The 11,375-nt window shown below is 32.9% G+C and overlaps 2 protein-coding genes across 2 annotated transcripts; one reads left to right on the forward strand and one right to left on the reverse strand.

Moving 5' to 3' along the window:
• Positions 1 to 503: 503 nt before the first annotated feature.
• On the reverse strand, positions 504 to 6,421 carry LOC106674097 (succinate dehydrogenase [ubiquinone] cytochrome b small subunit, mitochondrial). Its single transcript, XM_014406587.2, has 4 exons — positions 6,276 to 6,421; positions 6,104 to 6,213; positions 928 to 1,142; positions 504 to 870 (listed from the first exon to the last, which is right to left on the reverse strand). The coding sequence occupies exons 1-4, from the start codon at positions 6,319 to 6,321 to the stop codon at positions 693 to 695; spliced, it is 549 nt and encodes a 182-aa protein (XP_014262073.1). The 5' UTR covers positions 6,322 to 6,421; the 3' UTR covers positions 504 to 692.
• Positions 6,422 to 6,606: 185 nt separating this feature from the next.
• Positions 6,607 to 10,789, forward strand: LOC106674094 (39S ribosomal protein L9, mitochondrial). Its single transcript, XM_014406572.2, has 5 exons — positions 6,607 to 6,765; positions 7,722 to 7,881; positions 10,066 to 10,226; positions 10,285 to 10,485; positions 10,544 to 10,789. The coding sequence occupies exons 1-5, from the start codon at positions 6,685 to 6,687 to the stop codon at positions 10,730 to 10,732; spliced, it is 792 nt and encodes a 263-aa protein (XP_014262058.1). The 5' UTR covers positions 6,607 to 6,684; the 3' UTR covers positions 10,733 to 10,789.
• Positions 10,790 to 11,375: the final 586 nt, after the last annotated feature.

The following is an 11,375-nucleotide window of genomic DNA, read 5'->3' on the forward strand; positions in this document are numbered from 1 at the left end:
CACCACTATATTAACCCATCTAATGAATGATGGTAGCACACGTTTAACAATGTAACCAAATAATTCACGACTATGTGAAAATTAGGCCGGGACGCGGGTTCGCAACCAGCAAATTTTGTTTGATGGGCCGCGTGGTTTTAGGAAATTAGTTCTGTCGCTGAGAAAATTGACAATATTGGTTTTGTAAATTAGGGTTAAATTTTGTCACTCGTACCTAGAAATTTATGAATAATAAACACAAATCGATTGTTTATTTTTTGCTTTAAAAAAACCTATTATCCAGTTAGTTTTGATCTGGAATTCTGCACTAATTACCAAAAAATAAATAAAAGAGAAAAAACTGTGACAACATTAATTGTAAAAAATGCCACAACCGTAGTTATTGAATAACTTCATAGAAAACTGTAAGGTAAAGTTATTGAAAGAAGAGAATGAAAGGCACTGCGCCTAATGCGAGGGTAAATTTAAAAAAAAAGGCCAACAAACAAGAAATAAATTGCCACCAACAGTTTAAGTAAAGATTTATTTTATTTAGTTTTATTTACAAACTGATAACAACTATTCATTTTGAGAAAATACTGAATAACAAAAGAAAGATTTTGTCAAAAGTAGGATATTTACCGATGTGAGATTATAAATAACAACACCACAAATTTATTTACACAAGGTAAACTGCGTTGATTAAATTAAACTTAGATGCTCCAGAAGTGCTGGACACTGTTTCCGATTCCCTTGCCCCTAAAAGTCAAGTTGAGGAGGCCGAAGAGCAAGAGGATTGAATAGACGTAAACAAGCATCACTGACAGTTTTGGTATAAATTTGCCGAATATAATCGGGCGGACGTAATCGACGACTACGGCTTCGACACCCCTGTGAAATTAATAATCAATGGACGAATATAAAAAGCAACATAAAACCAATACATACCAGTGGACGTGCATTGTTGTGGCGATAGCGAATATGAGATCGAAGAGTATATTCGGAAACGCGACTGCCAAAGGAGCGACTACGACCATAGAGGCGGATAAGTATTTCTCAAGAGACCACATCCTGCCATGGTCGGAGCCCATGGAATGCTTCACCGAGGTAGTTGTGAACGGCCTCAAAGCATCTGTCAAGCTTACCCTTTGTGCTGGAGGACTCTAACAACAAGAAACTTGAATTTATTGGATAGTCGATTAAAGCATTTATTTCTACGGAAATTAAAGAAGAATAAAAGCTGTTAAATATAATTACCAGGAAAACATTACATTTGAATAGAGCAGATATTAATTACTTTAGAAAGTAAACTTTTCCAATTTGACTTGAATTTTTGGTTGAAGTTTGGACAGCAGGAGATATAAACAAAAATTTCTTCTGCGACCAAAATATCTTTTACTTTCAGCCCGGTGAAAATGAAAGCTTTGATTGGCGCAAGCTCCACCAAAAAAACAAGCTATATTTGTCAAATTGCGTTAAAACACCATCAAATATTTTCATATTTTTTATTTTCATTAAAATTTCAATTAAACTAGTAATTTTGTATATTGTAAAATAAATTATGGAATGTTGAAAGTTTGGGCAGTAAGAGAAATGATTAAATTTCTCTTATGAACTTTCTGCCTGGTGAAAATGAAAACATTGTTTGATGCAAGCTTCATCAAGAAAACAGGCTTTTTGGCCAATTTGGGTTAAAACAACAATAAATACTTTTTTCATATTTGTAATTTGTGTTTTTTTTTACTTTCCACGTGGTTTTTTTTTATAAAATTTGTTTGTTTTATTTTTACATTTTAGGACATTTACACCCATCATTAGCATCTTATTTTTTAAAAATTTAAATTTGTCGTTATTTACAGGTTTTTTTAAAAAATATATGACCATTTTGCATTATCAAGTATGCGGCTTAAAAGTTAAATAAACCTAAAACTGTTAACATAAAAAACTAAAACAAATGTTGGAATGTTGAAAGTTTGGGCAGTACGAGAAATTATCAAATTTCTCCTGTGAACATACCATCATTTACTTTCAGCCTGGTGAAAATGAAAGCATTGATTGATGCAAGCTCCATCAAAAAGCAGGCTATTTGCAGTTTGAGTAAAAACCATATTAAATATTTTCTTATTTTGAGCAGCAAGTAATTTAAAAAAGTAAAATAAATGTTGCGATGTTGAAAGTTTGGGCAGCAAGAGAAATTATCAAATTTCTCCTGTGCACATACCATCATTTACTGTGAGCCTGGTGGAAATAAAAGCATTGATTGACACAAGCTTCATCAAAGAACAGGCTTTATTTGCCAATGGGCATTCAAAGACCTTTTAAAAAACAAATAATGAAAGAGTAACTAGCAATAAACTAGTAATATAAAAAAATGAAATAAACCTAAAACGATTGACATAAAAAACTAAAATACATGCTGGAATGTTAAGTTTGGGCAAAAGAGAAATGTAATTTCTCTTATGAACATACCATAATTTACTTTCAACCTGGTGAAAATAAAAACAACGATTGTCACAAGGTTAATCACAAATAGGCTATATTTGTCAATTTGCATTAAAACACCATTAAATATTTTCATTTTTTGTTCATTGGTTTAAATCACAAACAATCCAGTATCATAAGAAAGTAAAATAAATGTTGCAATGTTGAAAGTTTGGGAAACAAGAGAAGTGATCAAATTTCTCCTGTGATCATACCATCATTTACTTTCTGCCTGGTGAAAATGAAAGCGTTGATTGAAACAGGCTTCATAAAAATAAAAATAAATAAAAATAAAAAAACAGGCTTATTAGCTCATTCCAATTAACATGCTATTACATGGGCATGTAATATAAATAATAAATTGGTGATATAAAAAAGTGAAATAAACATAAAGTTAATACAATAAAGAAGCAAAATAAATGTTGCAATTATTCAATTAATTAAGGTTTTTAGTTGAGATAAAGTCAGCGTCACGGCGGGATTCGAACCCATGAACTTCGGCTAGATACGCCACTACTCTACCACTTGGAGTATCGTGACTTCAATCCTCTCGGACACTAACCTCCCATCTCATCCCCACCTATTTAATTTCTCCTCACCTATTTTTTGCCATTTTTCAAAGGTGGGATTCAACCTGGTGAAAATAAAAGCAACGATTGTCACAAGGTTAATCACAAATAGGCTACATTTGTCAATTTGCATTAAAACACCATTAAATCTTTTCATTTTTTGTTCATTGGTTTAAATCACAAACAATCCAGTATCATAAGAAAGTAAAATAAATGTTGCAATGTTGAAAGTTTGGGAAACAAGAGAAGTGATCAAATTTCTCCTGTGATCATACCATCATTTACTTTCTGCCTGGTGAAAATGAAAGCGTTAATTGAAACAAGCTTCATCAAAAAACAGGCCATATTAGCTAATTTCAATTAACAAGCTATTAATTGAACATGTAACATAAACAATAAATTAGTAATATAAAAAAGTTAAATAAACATAAAGCTAACATCACAAAGAAGCAAAATAAATGCTGCAATGTTGAAAGTTTGGGAAACAAGAGAAGTGATCAAATTTCTCCTGTGATCATACCATCATTTACTTTCAGCCTGGTGAAAATAAAAGCATTGATCGAAACAAGCCCCATCAAAAAACAGGCCATATTAGCTAATTTCAATTAACAAGCTATTAAAAGAACATGTAACATAAACAATAAACTAGTAATATAAAAAAGTTAAATAAACATAAAGCTAACATCACAAAGAAGCAAAATAAATGCTGCTGCAATGTTGAAAGTTTGGGCAGCAAGAGAAATTATCAAATTTCTCCTGTGAACATACCATCATTTACTTTCTGCCTGGTGAAAATGAAAGCATTGATCGAAACAAGCCCCATCAAAAAAACAGGCCATATTAGCTAATTTCAATTAACAAGCATTTAAATGAACATGTAACATAAACAATAAATGTGTGGTGTTTAGTGACTTTAGCCAATGATTATTTGGAGATCGTGGGGTGCGGTCTGGTGTGACGTAGGTTTTAGAAAAACATTTTCTTTATCATGCCAATGTTTTGATCTTTATTGAGATCATCTTCAGGGCTTGGGATTTATAAACATTGTTTAAATTTTTCAAATACATATGGGAGGGAAAAATAATGAATTTATACAATGCTTTTTTAATCTTAAATTTTTTAGCATTGTATAAATTCATTCTTTTTAATCTAAAATTTTCTACCAATGTATACATCAATTTTTTTTAATCTAAAATTTTCTAGCATTGTATAAATTCATTTTTTTCCTACATGTATTTGTAAAATTTAAACAATGTTTATAAACCCCAGGCCCTGAAGATGATCTCAATAAAGATTGAAACGTTGGCATTATAAAGAAAATGTTTTTCTAACACTTACATCACACAAGACCGCACCTCACGATCTCCAAGTAATAATAATAAACAATAAACTAGTAATATAAAAAAGTTAAACGTAAAGCTAATATCATAAAGAAGCAAAATAAATGCTGCAATGTTGATAGTTTGGGCAGCAAGAGAAATTATCAAATTTCTCCTGTGAACAAACCATCATTTACTTTCTGCCTGGCGAAAATGAAAGCGTTGATTGAAACAAGCTCCATCAAAAAACAGGCAATATTTGTCACTTTAAGACCATATACTAGTATAGACTATATGCTAACTAATAAAATAAAAAAGTATAATTAACTGTTCAAAGCCTAACGAAAAGCCTTTTTCGCACTTGCCAGCCCACATTGTCCCTTGTCTCCGCACACACAACCATCTACGGTTAGGTCTGGAGACTGGGGGTTGTGCAAAGTTGGCACTTTATACAAAAGACATTTCTTATTGCACAGTGTTTCGGGTCTTGCTGTATTCAAGTAGAAAATTATTTTATTTCAATAACTATACTTTTTCTAAGGTCTTGGTTGAAATGAAAAAGTTAGTGTCACTAGCGATATTGGATACCTTTGGCTCAATATGACACTACTCTAACCACTTGAGCTATCGTGACTTCCATGAAGTTTTTTATATTTTTATTTGTTTTTAAATAAACAAAACAAATTTTTTTTGTATTTTACTCAATAATTGTATTTTTAGAATTAGGCAATAAACGTTTTCTTTTTAAATGTCTTATTTTTACAACCAAACACATTTTTGGTATATAAATCAACTTAAATACATTAAAATTTAAGGGTTGTGCATTAATTTTGTCTATCAGTAGAGTGCCTATGTGCGGGGTTAATACAACCAACCAGTTTGTACGGAAACAGCGAATATGTATTTGCCAAGTGCCGTGCTAGACTTCAACTTACTGCCAATCATGATGGAAACACTGAAACTGTCATTGCTGCAGCTGTGGTTACTGTTTTATGTAATGATTGCAAACTCAAGTCACAAATCTACTACAGAGATCTTACTTTTGATCCGTTTCCACAAGTCGATAATCTCGTTCTGATGTTTGTGATTTGGAAGAGAAGCGTAAGCACATAGAACCTTTACTTGGCAAATGTTCAGAGTAATCGGTATTTCGCAAATACATGTTTGGAGCCACCTTAAGGTAAAGGTCCCAGGTTCGACCCTGCATTCCAACCTGACATACAAATGGGATTTTTTTTTTTTTTTCAAAAACCCACACTATGAGGGTTGAATATGATCTCTGCTGTAGCTAACTCTCATACAAAAAAAGTTTATTTATGATTAATTACAACTATGGTTGGTGAACAACCGAGCACCCATCCTCACTAGTCAGGATTCGGCTCACCTTTGCTCAGCATTTGGTGAATCCAGCATCTGTAGCCTCCTTTACAGTGATAAGCACCATGTCAACGGCTAAACCGTTCCAACCATTGACGCCCCCAACTAAACTATTAAAAAGCCAATTTTGGTAGTTGATAATTAACTTTTATGTAGAATTTCATCACTGAAGATAGCATGAAACCAAAACATGTACAAATGCAACGTAAGAAGCCAGTGAGAATAGATAGATCTAGTAATGTTATCACGATCAGTTCAGCGTGAGTTCATCATCTAATAGACCAAATAAATTGATATGGTAAATAATTTATAGCTTTTCTAATGGCCAACTTGTAAATTTCTTTTTCGCCAAAATGAGACAGATAAAATTAAACGAACCAGTTTTTTTAAGAGTTCCGATGAGTTTCTCTTCTGTACGGCGGTGAGCTTATCGTAGGCGAAGGTCGAAATAGGCGACATCCTAGAGGCGATCCCGAGCCCCGGTTGGACTGAAAAGAAATAGACTCGTTTGAATTAAAAGAGAAAAAACGAATTTCACGATTCGAAATACCTTTACAAACGGAGACGGAGCCCCTGAGGAGGCACGACAAAGCCATTTCTTCTTCAAAAAAATGAAATTATCCTGACAGACAAAAATCGCACCTTTATGCAAATATTCAGATCAAAGGGTAAACAATGAAGAAAAGTAACCTCCCCGGTGAAAAAATGTTCCTTACTTTATAAAACCTGACAAATAAAAGAAAATACAGGCCTAAAAATAATTGCAAAACCATTTTTCTTATTATATTTTTTTAAATTACTTTTGTTACATGAAAAGGTTAAATAATATTCAAATTTTAAATCCTCTATAGAAATAAAAGTTGATATTTATAAACTTCTGTCATTAGTATAACAGCGTGTAACCTTCACAATCAAGCATACCTTCTTGAAGTTTTTTTGTATTCTAATATTTTTTTAAAATGAATAGTTTAATTAATAAAACTATTGGTTTAAGCCTCGTCCCGTGTACAGGAGGACTTACTGGAACGTTTTCCAAAAGGGTACTTTTTAAGGAATATTTCAAATATTAATGCTTAACTAACTTTGTTGCTGTTAAGTCTGTGAGCAGTTAACTTTTGCTGCAGCTAACTTTACACCTGCATGCTTTACTGCTAAATAAAATATGTTTAAGAATGTTGGTTAAAACTTTGTCAACTTCAATTGTACATTGCAAATCAGTTCTAACCGAACAAATCAATACATTTGTAATTGGGTCGTTTTTGATTGTTTTAATACGCCTATCCTTGCTGAACAGAAAGACATGATTGAAAAACAGACTAACCGCTGGACGATGGCAAAAGGACAAACCAAAACTCGATGTTAGACAGGATAAAATGATCGGAAATGACCAAGATACAGTTCCGAATAATTCCAAAAGGGTTCCTGTCAACAGGGAGAAACAGAAAAGCTGATATCGCAACTTCCAGACAAGACCCACTGGCTTTAGAGATAAATGAAGGGCTACAAGGCCTCCCACACCTCGTCCTGAGTAGATCTATTGTGCTCCTCTATTTTTTATAACTCACTTGCCAGGTTAAGGTTATTAATCAACCTACCTTGCCAGTGGCTTCTTATTGCAGAACCTTGCTTGCTTTCCTCTCCTAATTGCAAGAATCTACACCTACATCGACCCTCACAAAATCAAAATGTGTCCTGCGGTCAACTTTTTTCCTGGCAGTATCTACACAGTATTTCTTCTGTAGTACTCTTATCCATATATCCCTTCTTAGACGGCAGTGGATTGTCAAGAGTCCAACCAGAATTCTGGTTCAGTTGTTTGTTGATTTCTGACTGTTGTAAAAAAATCTTTATGTGTATTCTGCCATGCATGAATCTTTGCATGCCTTTTCCCATGCTCTCATGTTATCCCCCCTCATATATCTTTTCACGTGTATAAAGAACTGATAAAATGATTTGTTTATTACTTAGCTGTTACCATAATGTTTGTTATTTTCAGTTCACTTACATCCTTAAGAGGCGATATCCAGTGACTCGACTGCCAAAAAATTACAAAGAAGCTAAATTTAAAGGGAAAAATTATATATACGATTTGATTGAAGATACTTCTTCAAAAAAACAGAGGGATGTCCAAGTGATTCTGAAAACATTTGTTGAAGGTAACTGTGATTTATGTTATGTCACATTTACATATTATGTTGGCAAAACAACTAATTATTTATAATTTATTAACTATTAATTATTTAATTTATTTATTTATAATTTTATTTTATTTTATTTTTTATTTTTATGTTCATAAGTTTATTTCATTTTAAACCAGAGAAATCCACATTGAACAAAGTATTCCAACTGTTCTCTCTCAATTTTTTTTTTTTTTTTTTAAACCATTTATAGGACACAGGTGCATCTCTTAAACACGGTTTACTTAGCAACTCATTCCCAAATTGTTCAGAGTTTACTAATTTTCCATAGCAAAAATTGGTGTTCCAAACTCATCATAAAGAAATAATAGCAAAAGAAAAATATTCTATGAATCTTTGAATAAACGACGATATGAAATGCTGTCAAATTTTCTTCTATGTGTCTTTCTACAAATTATAAAGAGATAATGAAAAATTCCTTATCCGAAAAGTTGGAAAAGACAAATTTTTAAAACGAGCTTCTCCTGGGTCATAGGAACGTGTGGTTGACACATAATTTTAACTGTTGAATACCATGGGTATGCCTCACAGGCTCATTAACTTTTACAAAATGAAAAGGTTATATGAAATGGGAAGCAAAAGCTGGAGGAACAACACATCGTGATGAGCCTGGAAATAAAACCTGAGATTAGCGTGTGACTAGCGTGATTAATATTTCTGCCAAAATTATCTATGAAATTTGTATTCAATTCATGAATATACCTGTCGAGCATAAACTTGCTTCACGTTGGTTGTAATGATGAAATTGATACAGAAGTTAGAAATTCATAATTTCAAAAATATAATTTAGCTTTGTACATGCTGTACTGCAGAGAACACACATCTAAAGTTTCATGTGTTAGATATTTTAATTGTAAAGAGAGTCAGTCCACTGGTAAGTTCCTTCCTTTAAAAATTTTCAAGTTCAAACTTTGGCAGTTGCAAATATCAACAAAATCAAAAATGGTTTTATTTAAGTAAATAAATCATTTTAATTTTAGTAAAGCAGCACACGTTTTTTTGGAGGAAGATCCAAAAAATGCAATAATCAGAGAGATAAGATTAATTTATTTCAACAATTGTCCGGACTATCTCAATTTTTATGCTGATCAATTAGTCATATCAATCAACCTGAACTCTTAACTCTAAGATGACACCAGTTTCCACACCCTTAAGCCTGCCTTTTCGAGTCTCCTTGTTTCTGGTTTCTAGACCATCAGTCGAGTCTTCTCTGCCTTTACTCAGGTCTCGTTTTTCCCTGTTCTCGGCTGATTTGACTCAAATTTTACCTTTATATTGGTCCCGAAACAAGGTGAAGCGAAGGAAAAGCAAATTCCTGAGGCCTGGTGGTCAAAGCCCTTCTTGCAAGGTTGGGCCCAGGCCATCCGTTTAATACATTCGCACGATTGCAAAACCCCACAAGTCCTGGGAGCTTCCATTACCCAGCCCCTTGGACTCATTTGGTCCAAATGTAAGGGCCCACCCAAATTTATGTCTACCCTAACTTTTTATTGAGGCAGGTTGGGCCAATATGGCCAGAAAAAGAACCGTTGGGACAAATTTAAAGAATACCCTAGGGAAATTAAGATAAACACAATCCTGAAAAATTTTATTGTAACAGTGATCATTTATGTTTTAAAATTTAAAACTTTCCCAAATTCACCCAGATTATTTAGAAACCAAATAAAATTAAAAGAGACAACATAAAAGAAAAAGGTGTAGAGATTAGTGACCGTTAATCGATAGTTATTCAGATATCATGAGATGCGGTCGGGTGTGATGTAGGTTTCAGAAAAACATTTTCTTTATCGTGCCAACGTTTCGATCTTTTATTGAGATCATCTTCAGGGCTCAAAGTGTTTGTCTTCTGTGTAATTGTGCCATCCTTGTGTGTCATGTTGAGAGTTTTTCTGAAACCTACATCACACCCGACCGCATCTCACGATATCTGAATAATAAAAGAAAAAGGTTTTTTTCACCTTTAAAGAATAGTTAGTCCTTCTACCACTAACCAAAGTCTCGGGAGAACCTAAAGGCCCTCGGAATCTTCCTCTGTGGCTCAGGTAGTTTTTTTTTCTTTCTTTTTTTTAGGACATTCTATTATTTTAACGTATATTAGGATTAGACAGTTAGCATGTATGCATATATATTTTTTTTTTTCAGGCATTGGAAGAACAGGCTCTTTGGTGACATTACAGCGAAATTACGCTTATAACCATCTCTTACTTCCTGGCCTGGCTGAATATGCCTCACCTGAGGCAATTGCAAAAGCAGCAACTGCTTCCAAAGAAGAATCAGATGCCAGTTCACCATTTGCCCCGATGGTAACAGAAAAGAGTATAAAAATTCCAATCTATTATTAAATATTTGTTTTAATCCCAGACCCAGAAATATCTGAATCGCTTAATTTTAAATGTCATTATGAACAAAGACGTCGAATGGACTCTTGAACCATGGCACCTTAGAGTCGCCTTTAGAAAAGCAGGCTGCATTCTGCCACAAAACAGTATCATTCTACCTGAAAAACCGATCAAAGGCCCTGATCTCTCCTTAGAAAACAAAATGTTTCTAGTCAAAGTGAAAGTAAGTTTTGATTGAAAAATTCAATTGGTTTTAATATTAATCAAGTTTTTTATGGTAGATTAATAACAAAGAAATAGCTACGGTGAGATGTCTGCTGCATCATTGGAGCACCAACCCTGCAGACAAACTTCCCTATATCGTAAATCCTTGGTTTAATGAGCCTGAACCAATGTTTGAGGAAGATAGAGAAACAATAAACAATTTGCCTGTCATTACTCCCAAAGATAGGACTGCCAGACAAAATTAAATGTGCTGTATGTTTTAAACAATTGTAAATAAAATAGTGTTATTATTTTCCAAATTATTTTTACATTTTTTGTATTTAATTTTTATATATAGGGTTGTTAAATCAGTAACAAATTACTGTAAGTGGTATTGGTTCTACAAATCTTTCTGTCAAAAACTATAGTGTAACATTTTTTTCTCCCTTGAGATTTGTGGGGGGGGGGTTGAATACGTATTTTTTTAAACCGTGTCTTCCAATGTATTGCAATGCTAATATTCCATATATCCCTCAATGGAGAAATTGGGGGAAAAAATGAAAGAAAGGATGTTTAATTTGAACTGGTATCAAATGATAACTACAATTTTTAAAAAACTAACAATTAATAGAAAAATAAGATTAAACTTTTTGCCAATAAAAATAAATTTAGAAAACGACTAAAATGGAAATAATTTTTTAAAAAATGAAAAATTGCGCTAGTGCCAATACTAATCTAATTTAACAAAATTAAAAAGGTGATTTGAATACTTAAACACTTATGTTGAAAAGGAAGCAACAAAAACGTTTTTTCAGGGCTAAAAATGTTGGTGACTCTTCTTATTCTTCTTTTTTCTCTTATTTTTAATCTTTGGGTTATGTCCAATTGTCCTATCAGATATCAGATCTC

Source organism: Cimex lectularius, unplaced genomic scaffold (assembly GCF_000648675.2).
Source record: "Cimex lectularius strain Harlan isolate CLEC.00 unplaced genomic scaffold, Clec_2.1 scaffold1, whole genome shotgun sequence".
In the NCBI taxonomy this organism is placed as follows: Eukaryota; Metazoa; Arthropoda; class Insecta; order Hemiptera; family Cimicidae; genus Cimex; species Cimex lectularius.